Raw genomic sequence first — 19,691 nt, 5'->3', positions numbered from 1 at the left:
TATACATGAATATTGTGAAAATATAAATTTGAGACAAAATAGCAAGCACGCAACAGGAGAGAGAGAATTTGCAAGCGAGAAATAAAGAGAAGAAGCCATGTTCAATTTTCATTTTTTTAAAACTCTCCAAACTCATTTTTAACTACATATTTCGTTTATCAAATTTTTCTAAAAATCTAAGTTTTAGCAAAATCAAATAGGTAAAAATAAAAATGAGTTAAGATTCCTTCATCCTTCCGTTTACTCATGTAAGCAGCAATGAAGAAAGTGTAGGAATTTTTTAAGTATAAAAATGGGAAAAGTGGCTTTCGTGTCAAATTAGACCAAATATTCGAACTTGATTTGATAATTAAATTACTAATATAAAGGACTACCTTGTTCTATTTGTCAAGTTGATCGTTGTGGTATGCTTGGAATCTTAAAATTAATTCTAGATGAATGAGAAATTGTGTCCAATGTTGGGAAGAAAGAGAGGAAAAACTGGCTTGAATCAACCAACTCCATTGCTTGCCTAGCGCTAGTTTGGTGCTCTAGTGGTGAGGCTGTTGCTCAAGCAACAGGCCAGCGGTAGGCGAGCAATGGGCTCACTATTTTTGGCAATCGAGCGAGGCAAAAGCTACAAGCGAGCGATAGCAAAAGCTTCGACAATTGGCAAAGGTCGCTAAGTTTGGGTTATGTCTCTTCACTGACAACCTCTCCCCTTCTATAAATAGGACCCTTGGACATCCATTTTTTCATCCCAATGATATGCAATTATAGCATAACATTACTTTGTTCTTCCTCTACCAAAATTCTACATAAACTTTTCATAATTCTGGTTTTCTTTTGTTCATTCAAAAAAGGAGTACAAAATCCGGTTTTAGTTCGCTGATCTAGTGTTTTGGAGTGCTACTAACACGAGAGGACAGTCATTGTATCTTAGAAGTTGATTGCCATCATCCGTAGGCACTGTTGCTAGTCAAAATCGATTTAAGGACAAAGAGTTCAACTTTTACCTTGACTTTACATCCATTTCATATGGCGTTATTTCTATGGAATATTTTTTTTCCTTGTTTACTTGCCATTATTTTGTGCAATTTTCAATAAGGTATTTAAGTTTGTTTTTAGTTTCAAATTCATCACTCTATTATTTTGTTCAACAATCTTAAGTCGAGTTTTGGAGTGATTACATTATCCTATTTGGTTAAACTAGTTTCGCTTTAGTCTAACATCTTCTACCCATTCTCGAATTTGATTTGTGGTTTATTTTATATTTTGTGTAAAAAGAAATGAATACGATTTTCAATACCGATTCCACTTCATATGATACTTTGAATGTGGGAACTTCGGAAGGAATTGTTCCTACCGTTGCGATCTCTTCGGTTACGATTGTCCCTCCCACCATTCATACGAATTTCGTTCCATATAGAGAGAAATAGAGAAATTTATTAGGGTTGAATTTAAAAGATGGCAACAGAAAATGTTGTTCCATATTACTTCCTTAAACCTGGTAAAATTCTTAAATGAAGATGCTCCCTTCGTGCAAGAAGGTAAAAATAACAAGGTATCACTAATAGCATTGGGTTCTTGGGAACATTCAAATTTCTTATGTAAGAACTACATACTGAATGGGGTTGCTAAATGCAAAAAATTGAACCCTTAAGAAAATGATGAATGCAATGTTGATTAGTTTAGGCTTGCTTCAAAACTTATGGAGGGAAGCAATTCTTTTGGCAAATCATATTCCTAATAAAATACCACACAAAAGTAAGATTGAATCACCTTATGAGTTATGAAAAGGTCGAAAACCTTCCAACAAATATCTTAAAGCGTGAGGGTTTTTAGCTAAGGTACAAATACTAAACCTAAAAGTAAACATTGGATCCAAGATAACAGATTGTGTCCTTATCGAATGTGCAAACAATACTAATGCATATCGATTTTTGGTTAATAAATCGAAAATACTTGATGTACATGAAGGTACAATCATTGAATTAAGGAATGGTGGTTCCTTTGAAGTTATCTTTCCGTGTAAGGAAAAAATAAGTTCACACAAACGAACTTATGATGCTACAAGTGGAAACCATCTAGAAGATGACAATAATCAAGTAGATGAAGAACCAAGGACATTTGATGAAAAATGTCCTCTCCTGAAAATCCTTTCTGGAAAGAAGCGGCTAATCATGAAATTGAATTCATCATGAATAACCATACTTGGAAATTGGTTGAACTCCCTTCAGGAAACAAGGCTTTAGGTTACAATTGGATCTTTAAAAAGAAATTTAAATTGAATGGATCAATAGACAAATATAAGACTAGATTAGTAGCCAAATGATACAGATAAAAGGAAGGACTAGCTTTTTTCAATACTTATTAACCTATTACTAGGATCACTTCACGTGTATTGATTGCAACTGGGGCATTGTAAAATCTTGAAAAACATCAAAAACTTGTAAAATCTTTATATGATTTAAAACAAGTTTCGAAGCAGTGGCATAAAAAATTTGACACAATCATGTTGTTAAATGCTTCAATATTAATGAATGTGACAATTGACAAGTGTGTCTACATAAAAAACGCACCTAACGATTATGTGATCGTATGCCTATATGTTGATGATATGATAATCATGGAAAATAACTCGAACACTATTTTCTCAACTAAGAAAATGTTGGTCAAAGGAATTGCGGACGTGATATTGTGGATTAAGATCTCTAAGACACTTGATGGTTTGTCATTGCCTTAATCATACTATATTGAGGCTATACTTAAGAAATTTAAGGCATATGACGTATCTCAATTGGAATATTCACATGTTATAGGTAGTTTGATATACATTACAAATTGCATGCATTCAAATATAGTATATGTAGTCAACAAGTTGAGTCGATTTACAAGTAATCCAAGTATTGATCATTGGAAGGCATTAACTTGAGTACTTATATACTTAAGACACACGGTTGGGTATGGATTACACAACTCAAGATATCTTGCTGTGTTGTAAGGATATACCGATGAAAATTGGATATCTGACATAAAGGATTCAACGTCTACAAATTGTTATGTATTTATCATTGGGGGCAAAGTTGTGTCTTGAAAATCATCTAAACAAACTTGTATAGCTTGATCCATGATGAAATCTGAGTTTATTAGTTTAGATACAACCAAAGAAAAAAGCGGAATGGCTTCGTAATTTTCTCGAAGACATCCATGTTGGGAAAAGCCGATACCTGCGATTAATATCCATTGTGATAATCAATCGATAATTGTAAGGGCACAAAATAGTATATATAATGGTAAATCTCGATATATACATCAGAGACATAATACCGTTAAACTGTTAATATCAAATGGTTTAATCTCGATTCATTATATTAGATCAAAAGACAACTTAGTGGATCCTTTGATGAAAGGACTTACAAGAGATCAAGTATACCATCTCTGGAAGGAGAATGAGCCTAAAGCCTATCGAATGGAATCTCAATAATGGAAATCCAACCTTATAGATTGGAGATCCCAAGATCTTGGTTCAATGAGATAACCAAGTTATGAAAGATTCAAAGTAAAGCACTTACTCCCATTCCTTCAAACCTTAAGTGTTAAAGTAAAATTGCATATAAGGATAAGTGTATACTTTTAATAATTCTTACACCATCGAAGAAAGTTATAAGATCACCTATATAAGTGTAAAGTGGGGCCACTTCTACTAGAATTTGAGGCTTAAATTCTCTTAAAGCACTTATGAAACCAACAGTTGTTCAGGGCCCAAATAAACATAACCATGAGAACTGAATTGGTTAGATAAGTTAAAGCGATGGTATAGTTGTTTTGATTTATACAAATGACTGAACGGTTCAAAACATCAAGTTCACCAATTAGCTTAGTAAATTCGATTTTATTCAACTAAGGAAGGTTCAAAGCCATAAGTCACCTATCTTGACGCTATAATCTACATATCATTTACATTATGTATTGCATATTGTGAATTTCCATTCATCTGGGGATTGTTGGAATTGGTTAAATATAAAAATGGGAAAAGATTTTTGTGTAAACTTCGACCAAATATTCGGATTGGATCCAACTATTAATATAAACATACTAACTTATTCTACTCGTCGAGTAGATCTTCGTAGTGTATTTGGAATCTCAAAATCAATTTTGAATGAATGAGAAATTGCGATCTAAAGTTGGAAAGAGAGAGAAGAAAAATTGTCTGAGATTCAACCAACTCTACTACTCGCGTAGTGCTAGTCTTGCACTCGAGCGATGAGGCTGTCGCTCGAGCAATAGGTCAGGGCAGGTGAGCGATGGCCTCACTTATTTTGACACTCAATCAAGACAAAAATGACAAGCGAGCGACAGCAAAAGCTGTGACACTTGGCAAAGGTTGCTGAGTTTGACATGTCTCTTCACTCACAACCTCTCTCCCTCTATAAACAAGACTTTTGGGGCATCCATTTTTTCATCCCAATGATATGCCATCATAGCATAACATTATTTTCTTCTTTCTCTATCAAAATTCTGCATAAACTTTGCATAAATTTTGATTTTCTTTTGTTCATAAAAAAGTACAAAATTCAATTTTGGTTCCTTGATCTCGTGTTTTTTAGTGCTACTAACGCAAGAGGATAATCATATTATCTTGAGAGTTGTATCTTGAGAGTTGATTGCCATCATCCGTGTAGGCACCATTGCTAGACAAAATCGATTTAAGAACATCAATTCTCTCCTCAACTTCACATTTATTTCATTTGGCATTATTTTTGTGGAATATTTTTTCCTTATTTCTTTGCCATTATTTTGTCCAATTTTCGGTAAGGTTGGTAAGTTTTTTTTTATTTTAAAGTCATCACTCTATTATTTTTTCCAATAGAGAGCACGCAAAAGAAATTCTTGATTCTTTTACAAGTGTAAAATTCATCACAAAAATTACATCAGAAATACTCATTTTTCTCGGATTGGTAAAATTATAAGTATGTACCACTTATAAGTTATGAGGTCACTTTCTCATCAGTTGGCTAACTAAAGGTTGTACCACATAAATGGCATAGTATCAGGGAAAAAAAATGGAAATAGGCCCTTTTTATAAATATCATTATGGGAAGCACTGCATTGATAGCGTGTTTGGTGAAATAGGAGTTTCGTGAAATAAATTCATCAGTATCGGATAAAAAAAAAATTTTAAAAATATAGCCCCTCTTAGGGTGGTGGAGGAGGTGAGCGGAAAGGCTTTTGATCACGAGTTCGATTCCCTCTACCAACGTCTATTTGGTTGAGCCTATCGCATTGGGCTTGCCTAGTGTAGTTCACCTTACTGACGTGGTTTGTAGGCTATTGCGTCAGTTCGAATATTTACCTAGTGCGCACCCGAAGAGTAACGACTGCGAATTCCCCCGTTATAAAAATTAAAAATTAAAAATTAAAAATATTAAAAATATACATATATATAATATTGATTTTTATCTTATCCAATACTTGTATACTTGAGTCAAGGAGATACTATTATATACTTGTGAAACATGTTTGGTACAAATTATTTGGAGACTATAATAGAAGAAATTTAATTTTTAGTTTTTCTTTAATGCAATTTATTTCACAAAACAAGTCACATAAACAGTGGTGAAGCTTAGACAAAGTCAGATGATGGAGTTAATGATGTCGTACAATGAGGACTTTGAATCACGAGAGCAGGCCCAAATATGGCACTGTTTAGCTTCCTTTGCGGTCTTAAAGTAGTTAACCGACATAAACTCATCAAATAATATAATTCAGTTTGTTTTTGGTATTCATATGATCACATGCATCCTTTGAAGCATATTTCTATACTTAGTTGCCTTCTCTGTCCACAACTCAATGGTGCCGTCAAAGAAGTTCAGAGGTGTCAGGCAACGTCACTGGGGATCTTGGGTTTCTGAAATTCGCCATCCCTTACTGTAATGATCTCTCTCTCTCTCTCTCTCTCTCTCTCTCTCTCTCTCGTTTCTCTTGAAGTTCTTGATTTGGAAGTTGAGCATTGCTGCAGAGGGGACTGGGATAGTGGGATGGGATGGGATGGCGTGGGGTGGGGTGGGGTGGCAGTTGGGGGCTGAAGAGAAACCCTAACTCTTGAATCCTTGATGCACTTCCATGAGATGATAAGAAACTTTCCAACCCCACACCTAAGCAGCAATTCTGAGAATCCTAACCAAGAAATTAACATTTGCATGTCAAACTGACGAGGTATGGTGGATGAACCTTGCTATATGTATATGAAGAATTGTCGGACTACATTACAGAGGATAGGTGACATGCGTTCACTGCATCTTGGATAAAAATCAATTTTATCCCAATCAATGCATATGCGTCACCTATCTCCCCGGCAATCTCCTCTGTACAAGGGGCTTGACTCATGGTAGATAGGGATACAGTCCACTGCAATGTGACTGAGTGGAAGGAGTTGTGCGCTGTTAGGATCACTCTTCACGAGATACGTAGTGCAATTAAGCCCTAAGAAATCCTTTCATGATATTTGCCAGGAAGCGAACTGGACCTTCATCTTCAGCATAACTCAAATGACCCCCAACACACACCGAATAGTATTGAGTAGTATCACCGTAAAGATTTTAGTTTCTTTTTCTTCTAACAGCGTCGAGTTATTGTTACCTAACAAGCCAATATAATATGAAGAAATTATGAGGAATCACATGATTCTCAAAGTGCTGATTTGAGTTTTACAATACTGTGTGATGACAGGAAAAGGAGAGTGTGGCTAGGTACATTTGACACAGCAGAAGAGGCAGCAAGAGCATATGATGAAGCAGCCATTTTAATGAGTGGCAGAAATGCAAAGACGAACTTCCCATTAAATCATGATCATCAAAATTCTGATGGAGAAACAAACACTAGTAATGATCAAAAATCACCAACGAAATCGATATCCCCAAAACCCTTATCCGAAATTCTTCGATCCAAACTCCGAAAATGCAACAAGGCACCATCTCCATCTCTCACTTGTTTGAGGCTGGACGTTGAGAATTCCGGCATAGGAGTGTGGCAAAAGCGTGCTGGTCCATCATCAGATTCAAAATGGGTAATGAGGGTCGAGTTTGATCAGAATAAAGAGAAATATTCAAAATCTGCAGAAGATCAAGAATTTAATTCTTCGTCTAAGTCCCCAGTACTGCAGTTTCACGGTTCGACCATGAGAAGTGGAATGGAAGAAGAGGAGAGAATTGCACTGCAAATGATTGAAGAACTTCTTCAAACATGAACAGTTTCCAGAAGGTTTGTGCATTTGGGGAGGACAGAAAAAATAAAGTAAGAATTATATTCCAGTATTGAAAAATAAAACTGAAATATATTTGGAGGAATTATCCATGGAAAATAATATACAAAGAGTCAAATAAAAAAAAATAAAAAATAAAAAAGTAGAGAAAATGTGACTATATTGATGACTTCAATTTATCATTGTGGTTTTTTTCTTGATTGTCCCTCCCACCATTCATACGAATTTCGTTCCATATAGAGAGAAATAGAGAAATTTATTAGGGTTGAATTTAAAAGATGGCAACAGAAAATGTTGTTCCATATTACTTCCTTAAACCTGGTAAAATTCTTAAATGAAGATGCTCCCTTCGTGCAAGAAGGTAAAAATAACAGGGTATCACTAATAGCATTGGGTTCTTGGGAACATTCAAATTTCTTATGTAAGAACTACATACTGAATGGGGTTGCTAAATGCAAAAAATTGAACCCTTAAGAAAATGATGAATGCAATGTTGATTAGTTTAGGCTTGCTTCAAAACTTATGGAGGGAAGCAATTCTTTTGGCAAATCATATTCCTAATAAAATACCACACAAAAGTAAGATTGAATCACCTTATGAGTTATGAAAAGGTCGAAAACCTTCCAACAAATATCTTAAAGCGTGAGGGTTTTTAGCTAAGGTACAAATACTAAACCTAAAAGTAAACATTGGATCCAAGATAACAGATTGTGTCCTTATCGAATGTGCAAACAATACTAATGCATATCGATTTTTGGTTAATAAATCGAAAATACTTGATGTACATGAAGGTACAATCATTGAATTAAGGAATGGTGGTTCCTTTGAAGTTATCTTTCCGTGTAAGGAAAAAATAAGTTCACACAAACGAACTTATGATGCTACAAGTGGAAACCATCTAGAAGATGACAATAATCAAGTAGATGAAGAACCAAGGACATTTGATGAAAAATGTCCTCTCCTGAAAATCCTTTCTGGAAAGAAGCGGCTAATCATGAAATTGAATTCATCATGAATAACCATACTTGGAAATTGGTTGAACTCCCTTCAGGAAACAAGGCTTTAGGTTACAATTGGATCTTTAAAAAGAAATTTAAATTGAATGGATCAATAGACAAATATAAGACTAGATTAGTAGCCAAATGATACAGATAAAAGGAAGGACTAGCTTTTTTCAATACTTATTAACCTATTACTAGGATCACTTCACGTGTATTGATTGCAACTGGGGCATTGTAAAATCTTGAAAAACATCAAAAACTTGTAAAATCTTTATATGATTTAAAACAAGTTTCGAAGCAGTGGCATAAAAAATTTGACACAATCATGTTGTTAAATGCTTCAATATTAATGAATGTGACAATTGACAAGTGTGTCTACATAAAAAACGCACCTAACGATTATGTGATCGTATGCCTATATGTTGATGATATGATAATCATGGAAAATAACTCGAACACTATTTTCTCAACTAAGAAAATGTTGGTCAAAGGAATTGCGGACGTGATATTGTGGATTAAGATCTCTAAGACACTTGATGGTTACTATATTGAGGCTATACTTAAGAAATTTAAGGCATATGACGTATCTCAATTGGAATATTCACATGTTATAGGTAGTTTGATATACATTACAAATTGCATGCATTCAAATATAGTATATGTAGTCAACAAGTTGAGTCGATTTACAAGTAATCCAAGTATTGATCATTGGAAGGCATTAACCTGAGTACTTATATACTTAAGACACTTACTATATTGAGGCTATACTTAAGAAATTTAAGGCATATGACGTATCTCAATTGGAATATTCACATGTTATAGGTAGTTTGATATACATTACAAATTGCATGCATTCAAATATAGTATATGTAGTCAACAAGTTGAGTCGATTTACAAGTAATCCAAGTATTGATCATTGGAAGGCATTAACTTGAGTACTTATATACTTAAGACACACGGTTGGGTATGGATTACACAACTCAAGATATCTTGCTGTGTTGTAAGGATATACCGATGAAAATTGGATATCTGACATAAAGGATTCAACGTCTACAAATTGTTATGTATTTATCATTGGGGGCAAAGTTGTGTCTTGAAAATCATCTAAACAAACTTGTATAGCTTGATCCATGATGAAATCTGAGTTTATTAGTTTAGATACAACCAAAGAAAAAAGCGGAATGGCTTCGTAATTTTCTCGAAGACATCCATGTTGGGAAAAGCCGATACCTGCGATTAATATCCATTGTGATAATCAATCGATAATTGTAAGGGCACAAAATAGTATATATAATGGTAAATCTCGATATATACATCAGAGACATAATACTGTTAAACTGTTAATATCAAATGGTTTATTCTCGATTCATTATATTAGATCAAAAGACAACTTAGTGGATCCTTTGATGAAAGGACTTACAAGAGATCAAGTATACCATCTCTGGAAGGAGAATGAGCCTAAAGCCTATCGAATGGAATCTCAATAATGGAAATCCAACCTTATAGATTGGAGATCCCAAGATCTTGGTTCAATGAGATAACCAAGTTATGAAAGATTCAAAGTAAAGCACTTACTCCCATTCCTTCAAACCTTAAGTGTTAAAGTAAAATTGCATATAAGGATAAGTGTATACTTTTAATAATTCTTACACCATCGAAGAAAGTTATAAGATCACCTATATAAGTGTAAAGTGGGGCCACTTCTACTAGAATTTGAGGCTTAAATTCTCTTAAAGCACTTATGAAACCAACAGTTGTTCAGGGCCCAAATAAACATAACCATGAGAACTGAATTGGTTAGATAAGTTAAAGCGATGGTATAGTTGTTTTGATTTATACAAATGACTGAACGGTTCAAAACATCAAGTTCACCAATTAGCTTAGTAAATTCGATTTTATTCAACTAAGGAAGGTTCAAAGCCATAAGTCACCTATCTTGACGCTATAATCTACATATCATTTACATTATGTATTGCATATTGTGAATTTCCATTCATCTGGGGATTGTTGGAATTGGTTAAATATAAAAATGGGAAAAGATTTTTGTGTAAACTTCGACCAAATATTCGGATTGGATCCAACTATTAATATAAACATACTAACTTATTCTACTCGTCGAGTAGATCTTCGTAGTGTATTTGGAATCTCAAAATCAATTTTGAATGAATGAGAAATTGCGATCTAAAGTTGGAAAGAGAGAGAAGAAAAATTGTCTGAGATTCAACCAACTCTACTACTCGCGTAGTGCTAGTCTTGCACTCGAGCGATGAGGCTGTCGCTCGAGCAATAGGTCAGGGCAGGTGAGCGATGGCCTCACTTATTTTGACACTCAATCAAGACAAAAATGACAAGCGAGCGACAGCAAAAGCTGTGACACTTGGCAAAGGTTGCTGAGTTTGACATGTCTCTTCACTCACAACCTCTCTCCCTCTATAAACAAGACTTTTGGGGCATCCATTTTTTCATCCCAATGATATGCCATCATAGCATAACATTATTTTCTTCTTTCTCTATCAAAATTCTGCATAAACTTTGCATAAATTTTGATTTTCTTTTGTTCATAAAAAAGTACAAAATTCAATTTTGGTTCCTTGATCTCGTGTTTTTTAGTGCTACTAACGCAAGAGGATAATCATATTATCTTGAGAGTTGTATCTTGAGAGTTGATTGCCATCATCCGTGTAGGCACCATTGCTAGACAAAATCGATTTAAGAACATCAATTCTCTCCTCAACTTCACATTTATTTCATTTGGCATTATTTTTGTGGAATATTTTTTCCTTATTTCTTTGCCATTATTTTGTCCAATTTTCGGTAAGGTTGGTAAGTTTTTTTTTATTTTAAAGTCGTCACTCTATTATTTTTTCCAATAGAGAGCACGCAAAAGAAATTCTTGATTCTTTTACAAGTGTAAAATTCATCACAAAAATTACATCAGAAATACTCATTTTTCTCGGATTGGTAAAATTATAAGTATGTACCACTTATAAGTTATGAGGTCACTTTCTCATCAGTTGGCTAACCAAAGGTTGTACCACATAAATGGCATAGTATCAGGGAAAAAAAATGGAAATAGGCCCTTTTTATAAATATCATTATGGGAAGCACTGCATTGATAGCGTGTTTGGTGAAATAGGAGTTTCGTGAAATAAATTCATCAGTATCGGATAAAAAAAAATTTTTAAAAATATAGCCCCTCTTAGGGTGGTGGAGTAGGTGAGCGGAAAGGCTTTTGATCACGAGTTCGATTCCCTCTACCAACGTCTATTTGGTTGAGCCTATCGCATTGGGCTTGCCTAGTGTAGTTCACCTTACTGACGTGGTTTGTAGGCTATTGCGTCAGTTCGAATATTTACCTAGTGCGCACCCGAAGAGTAACGACTGCGAATTCCCCCGTTATAAAAATTAAAAATTAAAAATTAAAAATATTAAAAATATACATATATATAATATTGATTTTTATCTTATCCAATACTTGTATACTTGAGTCAAGGAGATACTATTATATACTTGTGAAACATGTTTGGTACAAATTATTTGGAGACTATAATAGAAGAAATTTAATTTTTAGTTTTTCTTTAATGCAATTTATTTCACAAAACAAGTCACATAAACAGTGGTGAAGCTTAGACAAAGTCAGATGATGGAGTTAATGATGTCGTACAATGAGGACTTTGAATCACGAGAGCAGGCCCAAATATGGCACTGTTTAGCTTCCTTTGCGGTCTTAAAGTAGTTAACCGACATAAACTCATCAAATAATATAATTCAGTTTGTTTTTGGTATTCATATGATCACATGCATCCTTTGAAGCATATTTCTATACTTAGTTGCCTTCTCTGTCCACAACTCAATGGTGCCGTCAAAGAAGTTCAGAGGTGTCAGGCAACGTCACTGGGGATCTTGGGTTTCTGAAATTCGCCATCCCTTACTGTAATGATCTCTCTCTCTCTCTCTCTCTCTCTCTCTCTCTCTCTCGTTTCTCTTGAAGTTCTTGATTTGGAAGTTGAGCATTGCTGCAGAGGGGACTGGGATAGTGGGATGGGATGGGATGGCGTGGGGTGGGGTGGGGTGGCAGTTGGGGGCTGAAGAGAAACCCTAACTCTTGAATCCTTGATGCACTTCCATGAGATGATAAGAAACTTTCCAACCCCACACCTAAGCAGCAATTCTGAGAATCCTAACCAAGAAATTAACATTTGCATGTCAAACTGACGAGGTATGGTGGATGAACCTTGCTATATGTATATGAAGAATTGTCGGACTACATTACAGAGGATAGGTGACATGCGTTCACTGCATCTTGGATAAAAATCAATTTTATCCCAATCAATGCATATGCGTCACCTATCTCCCCGGCAATCTCCTCTGTACAAGGGGCTTGACTCATGGTAGATAGGGATACAGTCCACTGCAATGTGACTGAGTGGAAGGAGTTGTGCGCTGTTAGGATCACTCTTCACGAGATACGTAGTGCAATTAAGCCCTAAGAAATCCTTTCATGATATTTGCCAGGAAGCGAACTGGACCTTCATCTTCAGCATAACTCAAATGACCCCCAACACACACCGAATAGTATTGAGTAGTATCACCGTAAAGATTTTAGTTTCTTTTTCTTCTAACAGCGTCGAGTTATTGTTACCTAACAAGCCAATATAATATGAAGAAATTATGAGGAATCACATGATTCTCAAAGTGCTGATTTGAGTTTTACAATACTGTGTGATGACAGGAAAAGGAGAGTGTGGCTAGGTACATTTGACACAGCAGAAGAGGCAGCAAGAGCATATGATGAAGCAGCCATTTTAATGAGTGGCAGAAATGCAAAGACGAACTTCCCATTAAATCATGATCATCAAAATTCTGATGGAGAAACAAACACTAGTAATGATCAAAAATCACCAACGAAATCGATATCCCCAAAACCCTTATCCGAAATTCTTCGATCCAAACTCCGAAAATGCAACAAGGCACCATCTCCATCTCTCACTTGTTTGAGGCTGGACGTTGAGAATTCCGGCATAGGAGTGTGGCAAAAGCGTGCTGGTCCATCATCAGATTCAAAATGGGTAATGAGGGTCGAGTTTGATCAGAATAAAGAGAAATATTCAAAATCTGCAGAAGATCAAGAATTTAATTCTTCGTCTAAGTCCCCAGTACTGCAGTTTCACGGTTCGACCATGAGAAGTGGAATGGAAGAAGAGGAGAGAATTGCACTGCAAATGATTGAAGAACTTCTTCAAACATGAACAGTTTCCAGAAGGTTTGTGCATTTGGGGAGGACAGAAAAAATAAAGTAAGAATTATATTCTAGTATTGAAAAATAAAACTGAAATATAGTTGGAGGAATTATCCATGGAAAATAATATACAAAGAGTCAAATGGACGTTGAGAATTCCGGCATAGGAGTGTGGCAAAAGCGTGCTGGTCCATCATCAGATTCAAAATGGGTAATGAGGGTCGAGTTTGATCAGAATAAAGAGAAATATTCAAAATCTGCAGAAGATCAAGAATTTAATTCTTCGTCTAAGTCCCCAGTACTGCAGTTTCACGGTTCGACCATGAGAAGTGGAATGGAAGAAGAGCAGAGAATTGCACTGCAAATGATTGAAGAACTTCTTCAAACATGAACAGTTTCCAGAAGGTTTGTGCATTTGGGGAGGACAGAAAAAATAAAGTAAGAATTATATTCCAGTATTGAAAAATAAAACTGAAATATATTTGGAGGAATTATCCATGGAAAATAATATACAAAGAGTCAAATAAAAAAAAATAAAAAATAAAAAAGTAGAGAAAATGTGACTATATTGATGACTTCAATTTATCATTGTGGTTTTTTTCTTTCTCTAAATAATCTTTTGCCCAATCTCTTTTTATAACTCAATTTAAGATCATAAATCTAAAATTAATTATTAGACATATGTAATCATCGTCTAAGATTTTGTTGATCATTGTAGTATTTTTCATTATTATGTGCGATTGCTTTCTTAATCCTTTGGTTATGTAGTTGTCATAGAACTATTTAATTTTGCAATAGCTTTATAAATCAGAATCATTCTCTTTTTATATGTAATAATATCTGATGATAATAAAAAAATAAATAAAATGGTGAAACCATGTGTGTTTATAAACTGTGTTGTTATAGTATTTTGAAGTTTTTTGTTGCCAATGATATGAGCAATAATTTTTTTAGTCAAAAAAGGGGCTGCACTGAAAATATTAGGCTATGTTTGATAGCCCAATTTTTTTCATGAAAAAGGAAAATAAATTTCAACTTCCACTTTTGATCTGATTGATTGATAAAATTTTCTAGGGAATTCATTTTTCCCTTTTGACCGTCACATTAGCATTTTCTCGATTGTCATGGCTTTTCAATAATTGGTTCCATGTTTTCTTTTTATTTTTTATTTATTTATTTTATTTTATTTGCAATTGAAAAAAATTCTAGGAGCTGTACAATAGTATATCCCTTAAATTGACAATTTTCATGTAAAATAAAATCAAACGAACAACAAAAGATAAATGCTTTTTGGATTTTTCTGTTTTCTTGGAATTTTTTATTTATTATTATTATTCTTTTTTTGGTAATAGAAATAAATTTTAGGAACAATTGTAAAAAAAAATATCCCTTAAATTAACAATTTTCATAAAAAATAAAGCCAAACAAAAGAGAATAAACACTTTTATTTCAACATTTTCAAATGAAAAATTATACTAATCAAACACGATAATTGACAATTCCTAATAAAATAATTTCTAGACAATTCAATTCCTTAAAATTCATTTTCTTTCCATACAAATTTTATTTTTGCAATCAAACGAACCCTTAAATTATTTGCTTCCCTCGAGTAGGAAAATCCATAGTACAATCTTGTTGGTTGGTGGACGTGTGTGGTCACACATATGAGCAATAATTTTTTAGTAAAAAAAAAAAAGAAAAAAGAAAGATTTTGGATTTTTCTGTTTTCTTGGAATTTTTTATTTATTATTATTATTCTTTTTTTGGTAATAGAAATAAATTTTAGGAACAATTGTAAAAGAAAATATCCCTTAAATTGACAATTTTCATAAAAAATAAAGCCAAACAAAAGAGAATAAACACTTTTATTTCAACATTTTCAAATGAAAAATTATACTAATCAAACACGATAATTGAAAATTCCTAATAAAATAATTTCTAGACAATTCAATTCCTTAAAATTCATTTTCTTTCCATACAAATTTTATTTTTGCAATCAAACGAACCCTTAAATTATTTGCTTCCCTCGAGTCGGAAAATCCATAGTACAATCTTGTTGGTTGGTGGACGTGTGTGGTCACACATATGAGCAATAATTTTTTAGTAAAAAAAAAAAAGAAAAAAGAAAGAAGGCTGCACTGAAAATATTAGATTATTTGCTTCCCTCAAGTAGGGAAATCCACAGTACAATCTTGTTGGTTGGTGGACGTGTGTGGTCACACCAGTGGAGAAATTTCAACAACTACATAAAGGACATTATTTATGTATATCAAATGCAAAAATATCTAAGCCAAGAACTAATGTACATTGGATAAGGTTTACTGCACCTACTTATGGCTCTAACGGTTAAAAGAATAAGAAAAGTAACTCTTACCAACTTTATAAAGAGTACATAATATATTGTATTTCAAGTAATAGTAAAAATAGAGATATTAGTGAAGTCGTTGAAGAGATCGTGTTATTTTAAAGAGTGGTCATTTTAGGATATTAATTCAATGATTAACAAGAAAGTAGAAATCGAAGAGGACATATTGGAGTGAATTTGGATAAGATTGAGAAGTCTTGTAAGAATTTTGTGTTGGTAGAAAGGTTCATAATAAGCTATAAGGTCAGTTTAAACAAATAGTTATTAGACGTACTATGTAACATAGTATTGAATATAATTTTTAAATCCAACTTGGACCGACCAAATGATCGGAACAATTTTCTAACTAAACCATACAAGATATTGACCCATGAAAACTAGATTGACTAGGTAAAAATGACTCGACCACTCAAAAGCAGCAAGTGAATCGGTTCATTAATAATCTTAACTCTTATTCTATGTGTAGATTTGGAAAATATGTTTTTTTTTTTCAAAACAAGCGTTCTTATTTCCAATTGCAAGCACTTCTACACTTTTATTATTATTATTATTTTTTTTTTTTACTTTTCATTTTGATCTCCTTCTCTTTAGCTCTTTTCTTTAGCTGTCCTATGTCTATTGTCATTTTATTAGCAAAAGGTATTTCATTCAAACTTGATGTTCCATAAATTTTCCGGTTATAAAAAGTTCGTGATTTACTATTTTACATGTAATTTCGTTATTGTTTTATGTTTATTTGAAAATAATTAAGCAAATATAAATCATAATTAACCGAGGTTCAACTGCCGACCCAACGATTCAACTAGTGACCAAATAACACACTTACTTCCAGGGGATCAATGTTATTGAGTGTTGGTTTGCTTGAAGAAAAAAATGGTCATGAGATGGATATAAATGAGAATATACGTCAATAAATAAAGTATCGTTAATAAGGATAAAGTTATAAAAAAATCAATAAATTGACCGAATCATGACATGAGAAACGTGTATATATGAGCGGTGAGAGAACGTTAAAAGAGAGATGTAGACGAAAATTTACATGGTTTATCTAAAGTCTAAGCTATAATGATCTTCCAATAGATACTATAGTAAATCGAATAGAGTGACGAAATAATGTATTGTCTGTGGATTTCTAACAAAGATTTCTAGCAAAGAAAAGCTCCTTACTATGCCATTTGATTGTTTTGCAAGTGAGATTAGAAATTCCTTGTTTTCTTTAGAATTTCAAGCAAAGATCATCATTTTTTACCGTTTTGGAAGATACCCATTTCTAAGTTAGTCAATTATAGATGATGCAATTATTGTTGGTTTGACCTCTTCAAACTCTATAACACACTTGAGCTATACAAGCACAGAGAAATGATGTCTATGATAAGATATCCAACAACAATAAATGTTTATTTAATTTTGAATGGACTACTTGAGATCTTTTGGAAATAGATGATGAATCTCCTCTTCCTAAACAAACAAATTTAAAGAAGGAAAATCGACAAAAAGTTGCATAAAGCCTTGAAAAAACAACTCCATATAAATCCAATGAAGCCCCTGTTTGGCCTCCATTTTGTGAAAATGAAAATGAGTGAAATATTTTATTTTTTTTTAATGAGTGATTGATAAAGAATGAAAAAATTTCGGTTTACGTTTAATATTATTTTATGGAAGATTGTGTGGTTAAAAATATGAGAAAAAGAAATAAAATGTAATGAAATGAAAATTAATGGAGACCAAATGGGGCGAAAATTCTTCACAAATATAATAACTTTTGGTAAATAAGATACCGAAATGGACAATAAAACGGACCATTCTGTGCTAGAAATTCCTAATTCTTATTTGTCAATGATATTACAAGATAATTGATTGATTTCTATAAATTAATTTCATTAATATCATTTATTTTTTTATAGAAAATTGACTTCGATTTTTAATAATCATATTACTTTTCTATTATAACACCAGACTCTCTACTCTCAACGACTTATATTGAGTCATGTGGATTGAATCAATTCTCATTAACGAATCAAGATTCAGTTCCAACACAAAATATCGACTAAATGCATATTGACGAATACAATGCATTATGGAAGAAAATAGTAAGGAAAATCGAAAAGATGTCCCTCATCACATTAACATGAATGATTTTCAACAATAGAAAAATAACTTAAAAATTTAGCTTAGGATGGACATGTTAGGTCTTCAAAATTTGACACACTTATGGAATTCAGTCTATGATTCTTTAGCTAGAAAATACACGTAGGTTTCTTTATTATCTTCCATGTATATATTATCCATCAATTTCCAAAATTTCATGTAAATTGTGATAGTCCAATCTATTTTTAATTATATCACCAAATTAATTAATATTGATGTAGAATCCAACAATGACCATGTGATTTAACCACCAAGATCTTAGCCTTCTTTTCAACGAAACAATAACTATACAATAAATAAACTTGCAAGGAGTCCAAGATTTGTTTTTTGACCACAGCTACTTGCATAATAATAATGAACAAAGTAGAGTATATTATAATTTGTTTATTGTGCAGTCTATGAAGATAAAAGTCCAGTAACATTGCAATATTATTTATCTAGTACTATTGCTTGGTACGTAAGCTATAGCATTAGTCATACAAGTAGTAGAATGATCGTTATCTATATATTCGATACTTGTATGGTACAAAAGAGGACTCGATTAAAAATTGTCGAAGTGTTATGATTATTTAAAATATTTTTAGCCTGAAATAATTTCATTTAAAACAAAAGTTAGCCATTTCTAATTTGCTAAGCCAAGATGTACAAAAATTTGGGTTCAAGGTCTAACGTTAAAAGTATCAAACACGTGTATATATATGTATCCAAAGTTTTATGAACATCGTAGTAGACTAGTAGTCCAATTCGTTCTTGTATTTGTACAACGTATTTGATATGATATTTGAATAGTATTTTTAGATTAACTTACAAAATCTATCTCGTGTCTTTTTCAAAACAACAAATAAATTTAAAACCCTATTATATATGTCCAAATGTACCGAATTGACATGGATGTAGAATACAACAATGAGTCAATGCCCATGTGATTTAGTTACCAATATCTATGTTTTTTTCAACAAATCATTAAATTATGACAATAATATACTTAAGGGTCTCAAAACTTTGTTGGCCATAAATTTTAACTAAAGATGACAAGAACAATATAACTACTTGCATGACAATAATGCACCGAATTATATAATTTGGGTATATTGGGCAACCATAATGACCCTTTTAGGGCATTCTACTTCCTTCTCAAGATTTCGTATTCTAACCTTTAACTTCCATGATGCCCTTCCTTCCTTGTCTCTTTTTAAAATAAAATTTTTTAATTCTCATACTCATTTTCAATCACGTATTTATATAATAAAATATTTTACACGTAAATTCAAAATTTTTTCCTACTTTTTAACTACCTATTCTCCAAAAATCACTTTCAGTACTCCATTTTTTTAAAATAATAGCCATCAAATAGAGGCTTATTGAGTTCACATATACTATTTAGCCTATATTAAATCTTTTTTTTTTTTCACCGGATGAGAATGAGGCACGACTTATCCGAGTCTTTGATAAATTAGGGCTATATGTAAAGGTATTAAAATAGGTGGATCGATCGAACAGACTAACTTATATTTAGCCCAACTTTAAAATAAACGGGCAACTATCTGAATATGGACCTACTTGAAGACTTGAAATCTCAACCCCAAAAAATTAAAAAAAATTAAAAAAATTAAAAAAAAAAAAAAAAAAGAAAAGTTTTTTTTTAGTCTATCTATTGATGGAATAAGTGATGATCCAACGGTTCTTACTCAGATA

The 19,691-nt window shown here is 32.9% G+C and overlaps 2 protein-coding genes across 3 annotated transcripts; both read left to right on the top strand.

The window, feature by feature from the left end:
- The first annotated feature begins 5,666 nt into the window (after positions 1-5,666).
- Positions 5,667-14,016, top strand: LOC111410970 (ethylene-responsive transcription factor WIN1-like). 2 transcript variants are annotated; one of them, XM_023041566.1, is made up of 3 exons: positions 5,667-5,912; positions 6,712-7,025; positions 13,672-14,016. In XM_023041566.1, the coding sequence occupies exons 1-3, from the start codon at positions 5,833-5,835 to the stop codon at positions 13,872-13,874; spliced, it is 597 nt and encodes a 198-aa protein (XP_022897334.1). In that variant the 5' UTR covers positions 5,667-5,832; the 3' UTR covers positions 13,875-14,016. The 2 variants fall into 2 exon arrangements, with proteins under 2 accessions (XP_022897334.1, XP_022897328.1); XM_023041560.1 differs by lacking the exon at positions 13,672-14,016 and having other exon boundaries at positions 5,694-5,912; positions 6,712-7,370.
- LOC111410988 (ethylene-responsive transcription factor WIN1-like) lies at positions 11,959-13,627 on the top strand. The gene is made up of 2 exons (XM_023041576.1): positions 11,959-12,177; positions 12,977-13,627. The coding sequence occupies exons 1-2, from the start codon at positions 12,098-12,100 to the stop codon at positions 13,491-13,493; spliced, it is 597 nt and encodes a 198-aa protein (XP_022897344.1). The 5' UTR covers positions 11,959-12,097; the 3' UTR covers positions 13,494-13,627.
- Positions 14,017-19,691: the final 5,675 nt, after the last annotated feature.

The sequence above is a fragment of the Olea europaea genome, chromosome 2, assembly GCF_002742605.1.
Source record: "Olea europaea var. sylvestris chromosome 2, O_europaea_v1, whole genome shotgun sequence".
Lineage (NCBI taxonomy): Eukaryota > Viridiplantae > Streptophyta > Magnoliopsida > Lamiales > Oleaceae > Olea > Olea europaea.
Note: the sequence above shows the minus strand (reverse complement) of the source record. Positions and strands in the feature narration are given on the sequence as shown.

Coding starts and splice junctions, on each gene's coding strand:
- LOC111410988 (XM_023041576.1), top strand. CDS start 12,098: ATGGTGCCGTCAAAGAAGTTCAGAGGTGTCAGGCAACGTCACTGGGGA. Junction 12,178..12,976: donor GAAATTCGCCATCCCTTACT/GTAATGATCTCT, acceptor GTGTGATGACAG/GAAAAGGAGAGTGTGGCTAG.
- LOC111410970 (XM_023041566.1), top strand. CDS start 5,833: ATGGTGCCGTCAAAGAAGTTCAGAGGTGTCAGGCAACGTCACTGGGGA. Junction 5,913..6,711: donor GAAATTCGCCATCCCTTACT/GTAATGATCTCT, acceptor GTGTGATGACAG/GAAAAGGAGAGTGTGGCTAG. Junction 7,026..13,671: donor AGTGTGGCAAAAGCGTGCTG/GTCCATCATCAG, acceptor AAAAGCGTGCTG/GTCCATCATCAGATTCAAAA.